Genomic DNA, 22,107 nt, shown 5'->3' on the forward strand with positions numbered 1-22,107 from the left:
CTTTAAATACTGGGTGTATATAAATTTTGAATAGGTGGAAAAGGAAAGCCCTTGAGGTAAGTTAAAACAGCCTTCCTGGGTAAGCAGAAGTAATGCAATGGATCTGAATTTTCCATCCCCTATTTTTCTTTACATTGATAAAATCATTACAATTATTCAGAGTTCCAAAATAGGAACTACAGTATCTTCCTTGATTCTTGTAACTTTTTCTCTCTTCTGCTTAATTATGGCAATCAACTAAGGCTTTTCAAACATAATTACCAACTGTTTCTTTCCTTCTAATCCTACTGTCCCAGATCTTGTCAGAAAGACTTTCTTGAGCTCTATTTCTTCAACAGTTTCTACTTCTAGACGTATTTTTCTCAACTCAGTCCTAGCGAATACTAGCGGAAACCATCTTTCTCTCTCAAGATGCGAAGACGTTCCTCATGACAGCTCACTGCGGTCTTTAAGATCAGGTTCAAACTCTGCACTACCTTCAAGGCCCTACAGGACCTTGTCAATTGTCTTGAGATACTTGGTTTCTATTCCTTTCCCTCTGGGTTTCTGCAGTTAATCCTCTTTCCTCTCTTGTTCTTCTTTCTGTCTGCTCCTTCACCTAACTCTTCATTCATTTTAAGATATTATTTGGATTAATGTTTCTATTTTGGCAATAGTTTCCAACTATACCTTTCCCAAGACTAAGCACAGTGATCTTATCTGCTACAAGAAACCACCCTGCCCATTTAATATGCCTATTTCAAATTTTCCATACTTAAACCACCTTTGTCAATTTACCATTCTTTGGACTTGTGATTTCAGAGATCTTATAAAAATATGTCAGGGATGCCCAAACAAAGTCTGACTCAATTACACATCCAAGTGACTGCCTTTCTCAATGAGCCGATGGCTCCAAGAAGTGTGCTAAATAGCCTCGGCTCTTATTACACCCTTTCAGGATCTCCTCAGCAGAGAACACATCTTTCCACTCGGTGTCCAGGACCCCTCGTCTCTAATCTGTGCTTTCTCTGTGTTTCCTGGCACCTCAGCTGCTTATTTTGTTGCTGGTGAACGCTGGCTAATGGCCCACTGTCTGAGATACCATTCCTCTTATTCGCTGGCAGTTTTCCTAACCCCCTCTCACCTCTCCTCCGGTGTACCTAACCACTCTTCCTTGGCCATCACAGAACTTTTCACTTTACTTGGTCATTTTTAAAGCTGGCTTTTGTTAACATAAGGAGCTTCAGGAAGTTGTACACTGTATGAGCTGTATTTTAGATATCACACTCTCTGGAATCTAGTGGTACCTAATCATGAAATGTATCAGAGTAATTAAAAGGAAGTTAAAGCTATTTTGACTACTCTTAACAAGAAAACAGGCAAGGGAGGGGCTAACTCTGCCAAATGTGAAAATGAAAATGTATGAGTTACCCATCTTGGCGTAAGGCTATAGTGTAAGAATTTGGCTTCCTCCCCATCCAACCTTCCTTTGATTTTTTTTTTTTTTTTTTTTTGAAAAACAGCACCTAATAGATAAAACTCTCCAACGTACTCACTAACCCTAGCCCACCTTTGGCATGAGAACTAAGAGTGTAAAGCAAAAACAAAATGAGCTGGAAATAGGTCATGGGTAACAATCAACTTTCAAAGGTAATTTCAATGGTAGAAATTCAGGCTGTTTTGATTAAAGTTCTAGCCCTGTCACTTTCTGTGAAAACCATTTATTTATCAATGTTTTGGTGTTTCCATCTGCACAGTGAAAATCCTAAGAATCCTTACTTCACATTTCGGGTGCTGAAGAAATTGGAATCTATGAAAGCATGTAGACTACACTAAAGCACAGCACTTAGAAAACAATTATTAAGTGTTTGTTATTATTATCATTCTCTTAAGTGGTAATTATTTAACAATCAAGAGTCATACTCAGTTCCTAGAGTATAAAAAGGAGTCTCAAGATAAAATGTGGCTTTAATATGACTTTTAAATATTACATATGACTCAAGTAATAATAAAGAGCAGCTAGACAAATAAAAATGGCCTAAAAGTACAGGGTTTGTACTAGACTCTAATTGAGATCATTTATTTCAATGTATCTATTTTGCAACATTACTTATAATTTAATATCTCTATTTTTACTTTTATAAGTACCTTAACGATTATCAAGAATTTTGAAATTAAAAATAAATCAAAATATCAATTTGGCTTATAGGTACCTACTATATTACAAGATAGTATGTTGGATATTAATTTCTATACTGCCTCCCACCTCTAACTCCTAAACTCTGAATTTTCTCAGAGTGTTATAAAATTAACCATATACAAAACACTCGTTAGAATTTATGCTGGTATACTGGTTTGGGTTAGAATTCTATCCGATTTAAGATGAAGATCTACGAAATTTAAAAGTGATGCATTATTGTTCTAAAATGATTACTGTCATTGCTAAAAGAAGCAGGTACTGAAAATTTAAAATGCTAAATACATGGTTGAAAAATATGATCTTCAAATTTTATATAATTATATTAATATAAAAGTTCCAGCTGAAAAATCACAAAGGTGATTTCAGATATTTTGATACAACCTATAATTTTAATTACATGAATAGATTATGACTTGGCTACTTTTGAAAATACAGCCAAATCTTGATTATTCTTAGTCTATAGAAATATGGACACTTAAAAATGGACCTCTTCACATCTTTAGTGTCTTTCACTAAAGTATTTACCACCGTGATCTTATTATTCTACTTTGTACTTTGATTTCTTTTCCTTCTTAATTATCAAACCATTTCATTGATATTAGTCATAACAAATAATACAACAAAGGAGGAAAATGTAATATAGATAACCAGTCTGAGCAATCAAGAGTTGGCTGTACAGTATAGTATTTACCTTAAGAATCAAACTAGAAGAATTAAAAGAGCCTCATCCTACTTCATTATCATAAGTAATAACAAGCAGGAGTCCCTATGCCTTAACATTCCTAGTCAAGTCTCCAAGTACCTGAAAGAACCCTGGTGGCACAGGACCTACTGGCATGCCATCTCCTGGGGGCATGTTTCCTAGCACGGGGCTGGGAGCTGCTGCAGCACTCTGCAAAGAATAAAGGAGAGACAGAGCTACATCATTACAGAGAAGGCACAGGACCACAGGCTGCTGAGACGATCACAGGGTGGCTGCTTTTGCACTCCTGGGAGCAAAAGCTACTGACTTCCCACTCCACAAGCGAACTGCGATTAACAGAGTGACGAACAATGTCACTGGCTTCAGTGGGCCTCTAGAAATTTCATGAAGGCAAAGACCTTTCTTGGATGACACATTTGAATATATATTAAATGCTGACAGTAATGTGACAGATGATAAGAATTTAAATAAATGCTTAATTTTAAGGTACACACGTTTGAAATGGTAAACATTAGCAATGAATGTACAAATAGACAAAAGTCTGTATACAATGATCACAGGGATTGAGAGAAAGATTTTTATTTGGATTATGCTTAGTTATGTTACAAACAAGTATAATTAACTTTATGCCTAGAGATAGCCATATTATTATTCCCTTTTAAAATGTTACAATCATTACCCAAAATATAAACTATAAGGTGGTGAAGATGAAAATGCAAATGGAGACTGAAGAAGAAAAATAAACTAGATTTGAAATCACTGGTCTCACACAAGTTATGAAAAACATCAGGTTGAAAAATTCAATGTTTATTCCATTTGTAAACTTTTAACGAAATCCTAGCATTTTATTAGGAACATGAATAATTAAACCTTTAGTTTAGATTCTTTGTAGTCAAATCAGGATTATAGATTTATTTTTTTAAATATCAGTTATACATAAAATTGCTCTGCAACTATGGATTTTATTTTTCAACTTGATTAAACACATTCAAAGTCCTAAAACTACTCAAGAAGGGTCCCGATGGGGATATAAACTGGTACCACCTTTATGGGAAAACACATGCAAGGTCCTCAGAAAACTCAGAAACAGATCTGCCACAGCAGCTGATGATCTTACTGCTGGGTCTATCCACAAGAAAAGAGATTAATGTGATGCAGAGACATCTGCAATCCTATGTTGTCTGAAATTCTATTTATAACAGAAAAATACAGAATCAACCTAAATGTTCACTGATAAATGGATGGTTAAGGAAAATGTGGCCCATATACACAATGGAATTTTATTAAGCCATAAAAAATGTGACAGCATTAATGAACCCGGAGGACATTATGTTAAGTTCAAATAAAGCAGGGTAGAGAGACAAACAGCACATATGTGATGCAAGTGTGGAATTTAAAGAGCTGGTGTCATAAAGTGGAGAAGGTGGTCAGTAGAGGATACAGAAGATACGGAGCCAGGCTGCTCGACAAGTGCACAGTCCCAGCTGGATACAGGGAGTGAGTGCTGGGGTTACACTGAATGTACTGTTACTGTGGTTAGCAAGAATGGATGATGTATTTCAAAACAGTAGGAAGAGAAGATTCTGAATGACTTTGCTACAAGGGCAGCAGAGAGGCTGAGGACATAGCAGTTTGATTTTTAACAGCTTTGTTGTGAAAAATACTGCAAGCAGGTTCCAGAGTCAAGTGCATGCTGCACTGCCTACTGTGTACTACTGAATCCATCTGTGCATTTGTAGCCCGCAGAAGATACGGTATCTTAGCATGTTCTACTGCACAGTTCTTGGCTTTTTAAAAAAAAACAAACAGACAAACAAACAAAAAAAAAAACAGGTTTATTCCACAATACTTGAAATGGTTGAGAGCAATGATTTTCACAGTTCCCAAAGACAGGTAAGCTAAAATGTGATTGCGTGAAGTACTGCTTACTTATGAACCCAAATGTAATCTCAGCCAACGCATATGAATACAAAAGAGGAAACTGAGCATGCTCCGAGGAAAGCATGGCACGGCCTGTAGTGACTATTCCTTTCATTCTGCACAAGACACACACGGTCTTTAAATGAAAGCAAGCTACCTTTCCATTTAACTAAACTTGCATAAAATTTTAATACACTGTTGAGAGGGGAGAATTTACTGCCAACAACCCTGTTAGCCTTATACACACAGTTACAGCCAGGTCTAGGAATTGAGATTTGATCTCCGTCTTTGAAATAATTTAAATCTATTTTCATCTATTCTTAGCTGCTCAAAACCGACACTGGTAACTTTTTTTCATACACTAGAAAAATAAAACAGGTTTATTTGTACCAATGAACAAGAAAGAATGTAGATTGCTTTCTCCAGACTATATTGTTTACAAGTATTTGTTACTTTTTCCTTGAAAGGTCTCCACCCTATGAATACTTTATGAATGTTTATGCTGTTATTTTATAAGTCCAGAAAAATATTCACTTTTTTGGTTTTCTCATCAAGGACTTTTGAGGGTCAACATAGCAGTGAATATAACAGAAATAAAACCCTTGCTTTAAGGCTTATTCTTAGCAAGAGGAGAAAGACAATAAACAAAACAAATAAAAGAGAAAATATTTCTTGCAATCTGACCCAAGGAGAAGAGAAAGAATGGCAGAGCCCTCAACGCTGCAAACGAATGGTTGACAATTCTGAAAACACAGTGAAGACACACGAACTTCCAGACCAGGCTACAGAGATTCCTGGCTGGATTAAATGAGTCTTTTATTGTTTTGTTGTTGCTTTCCGTGTCTGTCTGTGTCTCTCGGTCTCTGTGCGTATTTCTATGTTCTAGTGTTTATTAATAGAGTCTCACATAGCAGTTTCAAGTCCTGATTGACCTTGAACTCACTACTCCCCTGAAGCTAGCCTTGAACCCCTGATTTTCCTGCTCCCCCCTCCCCCGCCTCCCTGGTGTATGCTGCCACGCCCAGTTTTTACTGTTGTTAGACTCTCCTTACATTTCAAGACATGCCAAACTCTTATTGTGCAAAGGTAAGCATGAGGATTCTTCACTTTCAACATTCTTGCTTTGCTCACAAAGATGTGGTTCCTTCGAAAAGGTAACCTGATAGCTAGATGACTTACAGCACATGGTACAGGTGTTAGAGTAATTTTTAGTCTTCTTTAAAGATACAAAAGGATCACAATATTATAATTTATAGTACGATTACAATTAAATTATCAAAGTCACAAAGTACAAGTCTGGATCATTCTGACCTCTGGCTGAGCCACACTGTCCATCACTTGTGCTAGGCTTTACTAACAATCCACTGCCATTATTGTGTTATGGGATTCAGCTTGGAGCACCATTTGGTCCACTAACAGATGCTACTCTGCTAAATGTCACAGATGTATACTAATCGGTACTATAAGTACTGTCAAACAATAACCCTCCAGTTGACTACCATGCTAATTTATGTACATTATTTATCTAAGTATTCAAAGTATTGACTCTATAAACTGAAGAACTGAGCTGTTTGATTAAAGCTTCTAGAAGGAAAGGGCTAAGTTTCTTGGAAAAACTTGTTTCAACTTTACTTCTAACACATGGGGTAAATTTAATCTGTTACCTAAGAGCAAACAGCAAGTTATAACTGGGCCTAAGTAAGAACTGTGCAGGAGTCAGCGCAGCTACCTAACAAGGAAACTAGTTACCACTAAACAAGTCAATTAGTGAGATACCACAGAGGATCAGTTTCACTGGAATTACATAAATTTCCATAAGAGTATCACTGAATATCCTTTATTATTTAATTGTTTTAGTTTGATTTTTTTATAATAACTTCTTGTCTTAATAAAAGAAAAACATACAATATGGCTGTAGGATATTTCTTGTAACTAATCTGAATGTGAGCCTTCCGTTCAGATATAAACATGTGTTTTCATTGTCTCTCTACTGGACTCGTTTGTGTTCTTTAAATCCGCAGTTTTCAGATACGAGCACCCTAATGTGCACTTGCCAATCATTAGCTTCGGTATTTGAAAAGGAGATGAATAAACCTCTAGGAGGTTTCAAAAGAGTTGACACAAAGTTAAAAATATTAATCTGTCATAAAATAAAATAAGCTTTTATCAAGACGTTATACACAAAGTAACTGTTTTTTTAATTACTAAGAGGGCTAAGGAACCAGTTTCTGTCTATTCAGTTGAGGGTTAAGATACAAAATTTGTGTTTGGTGGAGCACAAAAAATATTAAGAATGTGTAAGACTAAAAAGAAATAACTGTAAAAATAAGGAGAGGGTATGACTTGGAGTTTGGGAGGAGATTAAACGTAGGGTAAGAAGGGGAAACAGGATTATTGGTTTTCATTACTCAGTAAGTCATGTGTACTATTTTGAGACTCCATGATTTCAACTGAAATGAGCCCAGTTCAGGTGTTGGCGATGTGACAGAAGTGAGAGGCCGCACTGTAAGAAGAGACGGACTCTCCCCACGTTCTAGGGGGATACTCCATCTCATAAAACAATGTGTGGACGAGTTCATTCTCTTTGCTCTTCTGCCTTCTCCTAATGACACAGCAGGAAGGTCCCCCACTAGGTGGCAGTGCTCAGTCTCAGACAACCCAGTTGCCAGGCTGTAACGGAGATCTTTTTCCTAAATTTCTGGTCTTAAATATTTTGTTATGACAACACAACACACACTAGCTATATAGAGGGATTTGAAAGAAAACCTTAAAACGGCGGCAGTAGTTACCCTGCCGTGCCAACTATAACACGAGCTACACTTAAGTAGTCTGATTACTGGCTGAAGACACTGTTATCATATGGAGGAATTGGAGAAGAAAATAATGTGATATAGGCAAGCTAAAGAGTCAACATGATCATTTGTTGACAGCTTACTGTATAACACATATGTTTATTTGAAAACAATTTATTTTCATTCTACTTTTTGAACTTTACTGTCCATTTTCAAACACTTTATATTAACTAATTTAACATTATTCTGTTTTTTGACAATAAAAACTAGAAAGCAATGCATTTTATGCCGAATTTACCTGTGTATCTGCATGGTCTGACATTAGCGTTTGCCATTTTTCTTAAAAACTCATCTGAATACAAATTAATTTTGCTAGCGAATGGGAAATAACTAGAGGCAAAATTACACTGACTAGATGAACTGGGTAAGAAAATGAGAACAATATCCACCTTGTAGATGTAGCTGAAGACACACTTTAGTACACAAACGGCTGGATGCTTTAGTTTTCAATTTCTAGTTTCCCAGCTGTAGCCAGGTAAGGTATATTACAACCTCCAACACAGAAGTATGTTGAGTAACATTCTGTGATCAAATCAATAACGTTCTATAATTTTCCACTGATAAAACATCAATATTCTATCTACACTTTTATTGCTGGCTTTCTATCTTTATATTTCCTTCAAACATATACCATGCCCCTGAACTGCTGTTTGACCATTTCTCCTTGTGCTTCTATCAACTCTTGCCCAGAAGGCTCATCATGAATTTCATCTACGTGAAATGGGGAGCAGAGATCACAGTGGAGACACCCGAGACTTTTGGTATAATAACTGCAAGAAGACTAAGTTGGTCTGGTTTAAGCTACTGAGTCTGCTCTGAATGGCTGTTGCAGATACAGGTATATTGGTTTTAAAATCTGGAAGGAACTCTGGAGGGAAATGAAAACAAGCACACCTCCACCTCTAAATTCCTATTGACTTCTGGAAAAGGTTGTTCAAAGGACTTACAGAAGGTGAGTAACTCCAAAGTTCTCTAGACGTTGCTGCAGTTACCCTGATGTAGACTTCCTAATTATATAATTTTCATTAAATCAATATCCTGGTTAAGAGTAAACAAACAAAAATAAATCTCACAATAAGCCACACTTGGTTTTGTGGCCCATCTGGTGTCACAATTCTGTAACTGGCTTTGTATCTTGCTCAGGTCAATTGGTTTTCTTTATTCCACAGAGACAGTGGCAGAGCTTAGAGAGAAGAAAGTCACATGCAGCATCTCTTGGGCAACTGCCAGCTGTGTCTCTAGCCCACCCTCCCCCGCTCCTGCTCCCTGACTGCTAAGGAAAGTTCCACCAATCCTGTCTAGACTGTTGAGCTCAGTGATGGGCAGGCAGGGAAAGACAGACATGCACTGGAAGCATTGTTTGGGATTCGCCATCCTGTCACCTGTGCTGATGGTGCCTGGTTTGGCCTTATAATCTGTATCACAGTGAGTGGGATCTGACCTTAGTTCCTGCACTGGAACAGGGCCCACTTCCTTTATTTTGTAGGCTGGTTGCTTCTCTTGCTACCCAGATGGGGACTGAAGGCCTCAGATGTCCTAACTAATATGTTAGAGTTCTGCATCTCAGTCAGCGAGAACGAGCTGAAAACTATACTTCACCACTAGCTGCAGCAAGAGTCCCTGGCTGTGAATAGCTCATTTACTGTATTTCTGCCATGTCTCCCTGATACATATTGCTTTTCCTACCTGGAGGGCATTTCCAACACCCACCCTGAACCATGAAGATAGTGAGTACTTGCAGACATCTCTCCACGCGCCTGCTGCCATACAGGAGATCTACAAGGCACACATCCTTCCTAGCAAGTGTTTGCTACAGAACTCCTTCCATTTGCTCAGTTCTCCCTTCTATTGTCTTGTCTTGGAGTGCCAGCACATTTGTTCTAAACGCACTCCCACAGCCACTCCCTTCTACTGACGTTGTTCTTCTGAAACATCTTTGTCCCAGAACACATCACAGCTCTGTACCAACAGCATGAACCAAACCATTGGCACTTTTTTTTCAATACTGATTTTCTCAAGAAGTTAATCATCATGAGACTCATTTAAAAGATATAATGTCAGTTACACCTTAGTTTATAATTATACAAGATGAATATTTCCTTTGGGAGCACCAGTACCTGTCTGTAGTCCTGTAGTCCCAGCACTTAAGAAGATGAGGGAGGAGGATGCTATGACTTGAGGACCAGTCTGTGCTACATAGCAAATCCAAAAACCCAGTGCATCTCCTCAAAGACATGTCTCTCTCTCTCCTCTCTCTCTCTCTCTCTCTCTCTCTCTCTCTCTCTCTCTCTCCCTCCCTCCCTTCCTCCCTCCCTCTCTCTCTCTCTCTCTCACACACACACACACACACTACAAACTCATAGGAAGAAATTTTAAGCTTACCATTTTCAATTTATTTCCCTTAACAACACCATTAGCCTGGATTTGAAATAGTATGTAACTAATAAACTATTTTAAGTTTTACCCAGAACAAATAAGAAGACATGGTTAAGCAGAAATTTAATGGATTTTAAGTCAAAAATTGAATTATTTTACTATAATACCTAGGATGATTTCTATCACTGAATATTTTTAAAGCTATTTAGAATGTTTCTTCTTTCAAAAAAGTTAGTACACATAAAAAAGAAACAGAGAATAGATTGAGCCAAAATCTTATTACTTAGTTTAAAAGATGTTTATTTATAGGAGGCAAAACAGGTGGCTTACAAAAAGGCAAGATGAAACTAAATTAGTAAATGAAAATACTTGTTCCTATTCGCTCTGAACTGATAGGGAACTAACTCACTGGACCTGCTCTCACGTGCCAGCTAGTACCCAACTCCGCCTCCTTCCTCCCAGGATGGAGTGTGACTGCTCATCTCTGCTACTGGATTTTAAACTATTTACTTGCCTCACAGACCAAAACCAAGCACCACTACAGGTTAGCACATAAAAACGCCTAGATAAAGGATAACTGCAAAGGGAGCTGCTTAATCTGTAATATTTTGAAGATAACTTTAAATTACTTTTTAAAAGACCCTAAAAATAGATCATATCTTTGAAAAATAGAGTAAAACAAACCAAAAACGAGATATTCAGCCAACAATTGGTTCTCCCTTTTAGAACATATAAAAAGGGGGTTTTGTTGTTTTTTTTTTTAATATACTAGCGAGTTGTTTTAAAAGCAGACTCTTGTGAGACAGTGGTTAAAACAAAATTTATCTGTGATCCTCTTTCTAGCTAGCGTTCATATATGACCTTGCACGAGATGTACACCCGTGATCCTCATGATGATTGTTAAAAGCCTCAACACAGACAGTTAGTATGCCTTATTAAAACAGATCTACCCAATCCCGAGCTACAGAAGAATGCTGCCCCTAAATGAATCCTAGAATCTGTTCTTATTCCTCATAATGCCACTTAGAATGCTTAGACAAGAAGCCTTTGAAACTGTCTTTATATACTGCATTACTAGAATATTTTTATGCTGAGAAACCTTTATCCTTAAAAAGGTCAGTTTACTTTTTCGAAACAAATAAAATTCATTCAGTGCAGTTCTGGAGAAACTGAGTGAAAAGACTTGGAGAAAGATTCCTGAAACAGAAACTTACATGTGCCTGTTTTCATGTAAAACTGGCTCAGAAGCCAGGTATGGCAGGACATGTCAGTGCTCTTGGATTTGTGAAGCAGAGCAGGAGTTTAGGGATAGCTTGCTCTACACAGAAAGTTGCAGGCTACCTAGGAATATCCATCTTAAAATCAAAAATAAATAAAATATAGTTGGCCCAGAATTCAAATGTAAGAACGTGAAGTGTGAATGACGCCAACATAATGAAGTACCTTAGCCTGGTACACATATTTCAAGTCAAAGTTTGACTTGATATTTTTCATCCATGCATGCATTTAAATACAACAAACTTTACAAACACCCCATATGTAATGGAGTACTGAGCAGATCCTGCTCTTTTTCAGAGACATTTATAATCCTGAAAGAAGACATAATTATACTCAGCTGTACTTGGTAGCATGGGAAAGTTATGAAGAGGAAGGTGCAGTCTGGAAGAAAATCATCTAAGCTGAGACCTAAAGAAAGAGCTGGTTGGTAGTAAGGGTCAGAAGTTAAGTCAGAACAGTTATGTCTACAAAGTAAAGGATGAGGAAGAGTGAAGGAGCATGGGAACTATTAGAAAGGTCTGTGTAGCTGAAGTAAGTGACGTGAAATCGCTGCATGAGGTGGCTTTTTCTGGATTTAGATGACTTCACACAGTACTGGATTTCATTATGGCATTTTCAGATACTCTTCCCTTTTCTTCCCTGTGACACTGTCCCCACTTTACCCCTGCATCCCTTTTACTGTCCCCTCCCCACAATATCTGACATCTAATTTCATATCACATATATTTCAATACCCCCAGCCATTCAGTAAGGTCTTTTATTTGCCTCTTATGGTTCCCCCTTTATATTTTCATGATCTTCTCATCAACAAACAATAAATCAGAATTTGTGGTTCCTATAACCCTTGTATTAATTTACTGCAGTGTTTACCACATTAAAAGTAAGATTTCTGTTTTTAAACTGAACAGACCTAAAAGAAATGACTTTTTCTTTCTTGAACAGGTGGAACTTATTCTGAGCACAAGGACAATAAGAGCTGGATGGACTGAACCTGAGTTTATTATGTTGACTTTTTTTTACTTAAATAAAATTTGTCATTTACAGAATTATTAAGTATACAAATTCTAAAACAGCATATGTTATCTTACACCAGGAAAGTACACCAAACTCCTCGAAGAAAGCCGACAGAAGTCAACTTCGTTCATATTTATTTTTGTTGTTTCCTAGTAGCTACATGTAGTCTTGAAGAAGAGTAGCCCAGAGTAAACTTCTTTTCATGCTAACATTCCCCACAGACAATGGCATTAATCAAAGATGCTATTACATGTAAAGTGTCCACTGATTTGTAGAATCATTTCATCTGAGTAAGAATCTGAGTACTGAAAGATGACCATATAACTCATTTTTAAGATATATGGCACCAAGTCACAGCTAACCATTAAGTGAACATGGTTTTAAACATTGTTAAAAAGGAAGCCATAAAATAATCATTCTTTCACTGTAGAATCACAAATGGTAAGTTACTCAATGAAATCAAATTAGATGCTTTAACAAAATCAAATTTAAGGCAAAAGAATTAGTAAGTATAAAAAGCATTTTTACTTAATAAAAGGAATAATTCATGAGCAAATAATAATCTTTAATGCATGAAAGGGCATAACAGCAAAACTGACAAAACTACAAAGAAACTAATAAATTCAAAATCACAATGAAAGATTCAGGGACCTCCTAGAAACTGATAGATTAAGTAAACTAAGACAGATTTATAATCAAAACCGACAAGTTAAATGTAACAGACACATAAAAACAGCATTCCCACAAGCAGAAAATGCACATATTTTTCCAGGATTCTTTCTACTTTAGACTTGGCACTTGCCAAGCAAATGACATAGAATACAAGAAGTTATTCTTCGGTATTTGATAAATAGAAAGAAAAATAATTATTTGACAATCTAAAGTAATAAAGAATAGAACCTAGTAGCTGGCAAAACACAGCTAGAGGTAAAGCCATCCATACAGTGTTCTTCCCACCTCCTAAGTAGCACTGAAGTAGATTGTAAACAGAATCACCTCCGAAGGGAATAAACATCACTTAGGTTAAAAAGGTAATGGTTATTAAGTAGTAGTAATATCGCTGACTCAGTAAAAATAGCATGTTCTTTATATATTTGCAGCCACTTGGGTACTTATGCATAAACAGAGGCACTGTCACCTATCTTCCACATGTTAAGAACAGGCACAACCCTCTCCAAATACACAAGAGAACAACAGTCCACTGATACTGCAGGCAACCTGGGAGAAAACTTGTAAGAGCTGGGAACACAGCAGGGAAAAAGCAGTCAAACTGAATTAATTTCATGGAAAACAGTTTTAGTTAAGCTAATCTTGAAGAAAAAAATTAAAAAAAAAACAAACCTATTCGAATAGGGATGAAGAAAATTCTCCGATAGTAAAAAGAAGCCAGAAAAAAAATGAAAGTAGAGGCACCAACATTTAAATGAACTGGTGGTTTGGTTAGAAAACTAGACCACAGAAATCATGATACAGAAATAAAAGCAATCAGCTGAGGTGTGGTGTCACATGGATGAGTTAGCATCCCCAAAAAAGGCCTGGGAAAGACCAGCAGTGAAGATGCAGCCTTGGGAGACCCCAGCAGAGTGGGCAGCCGGTGTGAGAGCAGGAAGTGGGGTGTGGAGCATACCTGAACCTCGGAGACCAGCTGTGTGTGCTTCAAATGGTTGAGCCAGACGTGGGGCTGCTCAAGATCATTGGAGCCCAGAGTGTCGAACACTGAACTTTTTACACTACTGGCTTTGGGTTTTCTTTGATTTGATTCTAACTGTGTCCTGTTCTTCCCTTTCGGTATAAGAAGTGTTTAAATTATTTCTTTATTTTATAAGAGTCCATAGTCAAAAGACTAAAGTTTTAGAGAGACTTTGGAATTTAAGAAAAACTTTGGAGTTTGAAAGAAGCCAGATATTTTAAAAAGACTGAACTTTAAAAGGGTATAACATGAATAATAAAACCCAGAGACAGATACTGGGGTTCAAACAGAAGACCAGGAAAGCAAAGTAGCCAGCTACTAGAGAGCTCTTACCTCTATAAAATCTTCAGACTGAAAGAGAGCGAGTTCCTGTCTCATCCCGCCTTACATTCCCTCTAGTGCTGGGATTAAGGCGTGCACCACCACCACCCGGCCACACTAGGCTAACTGAAGGTGTGTGCCACCACTGCATGGCCTATATTGATTGACTAGCATGGCTGTTTGCATTCTGGTCTTCAGGCAAGCATTATTTATTAAAATACAAATGAAATATCATTGCATTTCCCCTTTTTATCAAAATAAAAGGCTATAACTAATACAAGAAAAACTATATACAGTTTACAATAACTATGTACAATATATATGGACAATAATACATCAACAATGTCTAGTCTATTTGCATTTGACAAATTCAGCGGAAATACTCCATATCTATTCTATCTTGGTGAGTCTAAAGTCTTGTACATAATTTACTTTCTATCATAACTTACTTTCTGGATCTGGTAACAAGGAAAACTTTAACCATAACTATCTAGTCTTCAACTCCCTCAGAGACCCAAGAAGGAAATAATATTAACTGAGTAAACAGAAGTACAAGCAAGAGACTTCTAAAAATTCTGAAAAATGACAGAAATAGCTGGCTGCCTAGACAGTCACCCATAGCTCTTCTGCAATGTTGGGGCATCCATCTTGGGCTTACAGGCCTAGCATATTCAACAGACTTTTCTATGAAGCAGGATATTCTGAATGGCTGTCTCACCTTGTCTTGACAATGTTTGGCAGTCATTTTCTTTTATAGCCTGCTTGTCCAATTAGGACAGCATACTGTCAGCAATTGAGGCAAGGGCATTTCCTTGCCCAGTGGTTTACTTTTGCCACAAAGAAAATAAACTCCATGTGGAGTTTCTTCGATGCCAATTACCTTCTCTGAGGTAGACTGGTGCTACCAGGAGCAGAGATGTCTCATTGTCATAAAAAAAAAGAACCTATGTTATTAAACCATCTTAAATGCCATGTTCTGTTGATCTCTGAAGTTTTTGAAGATGACCTGTCTATCTAAAATATATCTTTGTATGACCTTGAAAACAGACCTAATGTGACTACAAGTACGATTATAACAGGTAATTAACTATTAACCTGTACTTTCTTATTTTTTAACACTTGTTTTTTTTTTAAAAAAAAAAAGATTTATTTATTTATTATGTATACAGTGTTCTGTCTGTCTGCTTGCTGGCCAGAAGAGGGCACCAGATCTCATTACAGATGGCTGTGAGCCACCATGTGGTTGCTGGGAATTGAACTCAGGACCTCTGGAAGAGCAGTCAGTGCTCTTAACCTCTGAGCCATCTCTCCAGCCTCCTGCATTTTCTTATTATTCTAAACAGTTGGTAGTAATAATTTTCAAGGACTAGAAATTTGCATTACATTGTTAAATGAGTTATATAGGTATAATACCTTGAACAAGAGTCAAAATTTAGGTACAGTATGTTCTAACAAATTTAATCTCAAAATTGTATCAATATGCAAAATTTGCATATAATATACAACAATCAAAACCAATGTAAACATTTAAAACTAGTAGTTGCTTTTTAAAAGTAGATTCAATAATCTACCTTTTATCCTATCATCTCTATATCCCCCTTTTCTTTTCAAAACAAGAACTATGTATCTTTGCTCAACTTTCCTCCTGACCATAATCAATAACAACTTGTAACCAAACCCCTAAACAATGACAAATATCCATAACCCATTGAACAACCAAAAGTGACCCATTCCACCTTTTGGGAAGGTGGGCATTGTTTTCCTTAAATTTACTTCCTGCTCTCTGGGAGTAACAGTATCTTTAAGGGATTCTGAAAAGAAAAATTGAGGTTAATTGTCAAAGACTAGGACAGGCAGCTATATATCATTTGTTGTCCAATTTCTGTGTAATGGGGAAGTGCAGGGCTTGAGTCATGGCTAGAGTAGTCTGTTAGGCTGAATCATCTCAGCTAGCCACCTCAAAATTGTTCTGAGCAATTTGTAGTCCACAGCCTATCTTTAGGTGATATTTTTCAGCTTAGTGGTGCTACCATAGTCCTGGAAGAATTGTCATTGTGGGGACCTACCCTCCTTTTGGGGACTCCAGAGGTCACTATTAGGCATGCTCATGGTTCACTACAGAAAACTGATAAAGACTCAAACACAAAATCATGTACAGGAAGGTAGATGAAACCTTTTTCTAGAAATAGTACTCTATGAACATTAATATCATGACAAAAAGTCATGATATTAATATAAGTATTAATATCATAAGTATTAATATAATAAGTATATATATACTTAATATATATTAATCTTATAAATCTTATATCTTCAGAAAAGTTGTTAAAGTGTCAATATAAAACGAAAGGAATATGAGTTACTGGCAATAAAGTAGTTCTTAAATTTTTATTTTTCTTCTGTTCCATATCAGTTGGTTCTTCTGAGATTAGAGATTTTGGATTTCATTTTAATAAGCATGCTTGGGTTTAGAGAATGAAAGAACCACACTCAAACTCCAAAACCAGCTTTAATCTTTAATCCGACTGGGGTTACAAAAAGACCATTTGCATTATATGTCTGTAGAGAATAGCAGAAACAAACATTTGGGAAGATTTATGAAATTTTATCCTGTTGTGAATGTGATATATCAATAGGCAAGTTTATGCCTTTTCTTGAGACTTTTTTAATAGATGATTTGTACTTTTTCTTCAGATGTCTCATTTGTTCAGTGGTCTTCAGATTCCTTAGCTGGATACTTCTATTTTCTTTAGGAGGAGGCAGAAATTTTTTTTTCTCAATAAAAAAAAAAAATCTTAAAAAAAAAAAAAGACAAAAATAAAACCCTTCCTAGCTCTAATTTTAGGGCTATTCTCTTTTGGCAAGTTATATTTGATCAAATAAAAAGATTTGTTAGTTTCATGTGTTAGTTTAGATTAAGGGGCCATGCTGTTTGATGAGCTATCTTCTCTTTTAACTAAGATGTGTCTCTTGTTCAAATAGTATCTTTATCAATTTTGATAGTATCCATACCTTTTCTTCTCCTGTGGAAACAAAAGCAAGGCCCCTTCCCCAATGTAATACGTGTCCTGGTTTCCATTCTGAGGTCAAAAAATCTTTAAGGTATACCATCTGATTTATTTCCATAGATTTTTCTACTATCCAATGTATCGCCACAGCTGCTATTCCTTTCTCATTTGCATTTAGAAAATTCAACGTTAATAAAGCAATATGCAATCTATTTGGGGGGGCATTTATCATCCTTTCCTGTTTATTTAACATATCCTTTAGAGTTTGATTTCTTCTGCAACTGCCTAAACTGTAGGGTTGTGTGGTATAGCTGTAATATGCTTTATATTATAATAAGCAAAACTGTTTCATTTTCTTAGAGACATATGCTGCAACACTGTCTGTCTTTATTTGTACAGGTATGTCCATGATGGCCATAACTTCTATCAAATGTGTGATTACTGAATCAGCCTATTCCAAACTCAAAGCAATTGCTCATTGAAAACCTGAGTAGGTATCAATAGTGTGGTGTACATATTTTAGTTTTCCAAATTCTACAAAATGAAACACATCTCTCTGCCAGATTTCATTCCTTTGAGTGCCCTTTTGGTTACTTCCTGCAGGTAGTGGTGTTTGGGTGTATAAAGAACAGTAGGACATTTCCTTATAATTTCCTTGGCTTGTTGTCATGTGTTAGAAAATTAAACCTTTGCTATTGACATGATGGTTTTTTGTCAAATTCTAAGACCTTCAGCACATTTGCAACAAATAATTGATCGATTTCTGCATTACTTTGCACTAGAGAACTAGAGAGTCATAAGGGATCAGATGTGTGTTATGTACATAGGATGATTCCTATTCCTGATTGTATCTTTGTAACTGAATAAATAATAGTCAACTCTGTATCATCTGGTATAAACTCAGTAGTTTCAATATGAAAAACAATTCTTTCTGCATATTGCAAATCTGTAACTAACTATGTTGAGAGGTTCTTAAAAATCCCTTAATACCATGAGAATAGCATATAATTTTGACTTTTGGACAGAATCTTAAGAGTTTTGACCCACTTTACTTAAATTTCTGATTTGTAACCTGCCTTTCCTGATTTATTTGCATCAGTATAGAATGCAGGGGCTCCAGTTACTGGTATGTCCCATACAATGTGAGGAAGGATCCAATTAGTTCTCTTTATAAATTGAGTTCTCTTTCTTTTGCGATAGTTGTTGTGAAATATCTCACCCAAAATATTATAAGCTCTTTTCCAGGGTTCACTTTCTTCCCATAATTTGTTGATTTCATCATTATTAAAAGATACTCCTGCCGGATGGTGGTGGCACTCCCAGCACTCGGGAGGCAGAGGCAGGCAGATCTTTGTGAGTTCGAGACCAGCCTGGTCTACAAGAGCTAGTTCCAGGACAGGCTCCAAAACCACAGAGAAACCCTGTCTCAAAAAAAAAAAAGATATTCCTAACTGACAAAGTCTCAATTTTCCTTTGAGAATGAACTCAGAGACCTTTTCCACATAAGTTTTAAAAATTTTTTACTTGGTTTATGTGGTAAAAAGCTCCATTATACGATAATATCTTCCCTCTGTATTAAAGTTCCTATAGGGGACTATTTGGAGGGTAATATGACCAAAATGCAGTTAAGATTCGGATCCACATGTGCCTTCCATAAATTCTCTTCAATCAAAACCAATTCTCGCTCAGCTTCAGGTAATAATTCTCTTGGACTATTTAAGTCCTTGTCACCATCTAAGGTTTTGTTTAAATTAATCAAGAACACAGAACTTACTCCAATAGTGTACCGTAGATGGGAAATGTCAATTTAAAAAAAAAAAAGTGAACTTTAAAAAGTTGGAATGTGTTTTATATTTTGATTTTGGTATTAACTTAAAAAATGAAAACAACTGTAAGACATGACCAAGCCAAGTTTCAGAAAATATAACACAGTGTAAAAGATATAATTAAAACAAAAACAATAAGAATGTCTGAAACTTCTGTTCCTGAGCTTCAGCAGTGGTTTCTTCCCAGCAAAATGTACATGCTGACCAACACTGAGCTGCAGAGTTATCAGGGATTCAATGACTAAATTTAGCCAAGGCGACTGGAATAGAGTGGCATAAAATATGTTGTCAAGAAGTACTAGTTATTATTAATATTACCATTTTTATATCAAGTTTAGTTGATCTATAATCAGGTATTTCAGAGGTCAGTGACATATCACAAATGAAGTATGTCTTGTCTGGAAGAACAGAGGTGGATAAATAAATATCTTTGACATTTTTTCATCCTTACTACAACAATCAAGGTTTTCATTATCCTTTCTATAAAATTCATTTAAGTAGCCCTGCTTCTCTATCTCTATGGATGTCTACTATTTCCCAATGTGCTGATATTTTTAGGCTACTGATATTTATTTATAAGTACAAAAGTGTCAGCGGGCGGTGGTGGTGCACGCCTTTAATCCCAGCACTTGGGTGGCAGAGGCAGGCAGATCTCTGTAAGTTCAAGGCCAGCCTGGTCTACAAGAGCTAGTTCCAGGACAGGAACCAAAAGCTACAGAGAAACCCTGTCTGGAAAATAAAAAAAAAAAGTGTCTTTGTAATTTTTTCAAATGACTTTAAAACAAATGATTCCATCTTATTTTCTAGAGGTTAATAACAGATAATTCAGAATGGTGTAGGGACCCATTATTATGAAGTTTTCTTCCATCTTGAGTATTATTAGTATTATTAGTAGAGTAGACATGGCTAATGGAAGAATGTAAGTCTGACAATTTCCACAACAGAAATGCAAGGAGAAAAACACTAAAAAGGCAACAAAACAAAAACAAAAGATAGAGCAGAATATCTAAGAACTATGGGACAATTACAAAAAGTATAATATATGTGGAGTAGTAAAATATGAAGACAGAGAGAAGCACCAAACACTGAAAATTTCTCTTAATTAATGTCAGATATCAAACCCCAAAACTAGAAAACACAGAACACCAACCATTATACTAACAAAAATATACCATGCTTAAACTGTAGAAAATAAAGGATAAAAAAAATGCTCCAGTTCTCCCAGACCTAATCCTCAGGCTTGTCCCTCGTGCTGGAACAAAACACAGCTGCAGCTTCCCTTCCCACATCCATGTCTCCTGTGAATCTCATCATGGTCTTCCTCTCAATAACTGTCACTGTGTCCCAGTGGCCTCAGTAGACAGTCCCTGCACAACCACCTGCCAGAAGACCAGGTATCTTACCCACAGAACTTCTCTACTCTCTGTTCTCCTAGACCCAACCCCAGTCTCCTTCCTAGTGCTGCAACAGATACAAGCTGCTGCCTTGTTTCACTCCTGCTCACATCTCCTGTGGATCCCACAGAGCATCCCCTCCTGACCTCCCTTCCCCCACCTGTCCCTGCATCCCAGCCTCCAACACCGGCAGGCCTTCCCTGTAAACACAGGAGCCTAGGAAGCCAATAACAAAGCAACACACAACTATCACACACTGAAAATTAGAAAAGAAAACAGAAACCAGGGAACAATACACCCACCCAACAAAGACAAACACAGAAATGGGAACCTAGACCTATCGTTACCCCAAATACGGATGCCTAAATGGCAACTCGACAACAGAATCAATGGCTAGGACAATGTGTGTCTACTAGAGCTCAGCTATCCTACCATACCAGGCCCTCAATGTTCCAACACAGCTGAAGCATAAGAGAAAAACTTTAAAACTACATATATGAAAATGAAAACAGTCCTTAAAGTAGAAATGAATAAATCTCTAAAAGAAAGCAAAAAACAAACAAACAAACAAACAGTTGAAGCAAACAAACCAAACTGTTCAAGACTTGAAAATGAAAACAGAAGCAATAAAGAAAACACAAACTGAGGAAATTCTGTGTTGTGGAATATTAACTAGGCAAAGATGTGTTACATTTGCTTATGCTACAGAATATTACTTTATAACTATGTAAAGGTGTGCTACATTTGTTTATGACACATTTGTTTAATGATGTAAAGATGTGTGTTTAATCATGTAAACATGGTTCACCTTGCTCACCTAAGGAATCTGATTAGTCTATTAAAGAGCTGAACAGCCAATAGCTAGGCAGAGAAAGCGTAGGCGGGGCTGGAAGGCAGAGAGAATAAATATAAGGAGGATTCTGGAAAAGAACAAAAGGAGACAAGAATGAGGGAGAAAGAGGGGACACGCCAAGCCAGGCAGCCAGCAGCTAGCCAGAAACAAGAACAGTGAAAATAAGATATACAGAAGGGGAAAAAAGTAAAAAGCCCTGAGACAGAAGGCAGATAAGAAGAAAAGGGTTAATTAAAGTTAAAAGAGATAGTCAGAAACAAACCTAAGCCAGGCTGAGCATTCATAGCTAATAAGAAGTCTCCGTGTCATGATTTGTGAGATGGTTGGTGGAACAAAAGGAAAAGCCTGTTACAATTCTGAAAATGAAAAATTTAGGAATTCTAATAGGAACTAAAAGGCAAGCTTCACCAACAGAATATGAAATGGAGGAGAATCTCAAGCATTTGAGATATATTAGAAGAAATGGATATATCAGTCAAAAAAACTTAAATCTAAAAAATTCCATAAGTAAAACATCCAGGCTTACATAAGGCTTGTTGAGACATAGTTCTGCTTGACCTACCTACTACTCCCTCCTTTTCCCAAACCCTGTTTCCACTTCATCCTTTGGCCATGCCTCTTTCATTTCATGTATAGTCCACTATCCCTCCAATTAATTTATTAAATTGGGTTTGTCTTAATTAGGCTTCTATT

At 36.7% G+C, this 22,107-nt stretch overlaps 1 protein-coding gene across 4 annotated transcripts in view; it reads right to left on the reverse strand.

The window, feature by feature from the left end:
• Ssbp2 (single stranded DNA binding protein 2) overlaps positions 1–22,107 on the reverse strand; it is a 257,999-nt gene that overhangs the window by 71,421 nt on the left and 164,471 nt on the right. For 2 of the 4 annotated variants that reach the window (XM_005356512.3, XM_005356511.2), the window contains exon 5: positions 2,982–3,071. The exons of the other annotated variants lie outside the window; for them this stretch is intronic. In XM_005356512.3, the coding sequence (XP_005356569.1) occupies positions 2,982–3,071 (90 nt within the window). The remainder of the gene's footprint in view (positions 1–2,981; positions 3,072–22,107) is intronic. 4 annotated transcript variants of the gene reach the window in all.

The sequence above is a fragment of the Microtus ochrogaster genome, chromosome 19, assembly GCF_000317375.1.
Source record: "Microtus ochrogaster isolate Prairie Vole_2 chromosome 19, MicOch1.0, whole genome shotgun sequence".
NCBI lineage: Eukaryota > Metazoa > Chordata > Mammalia > Rodentia > Cricetidae > Microtus > Microtus ochrogaster.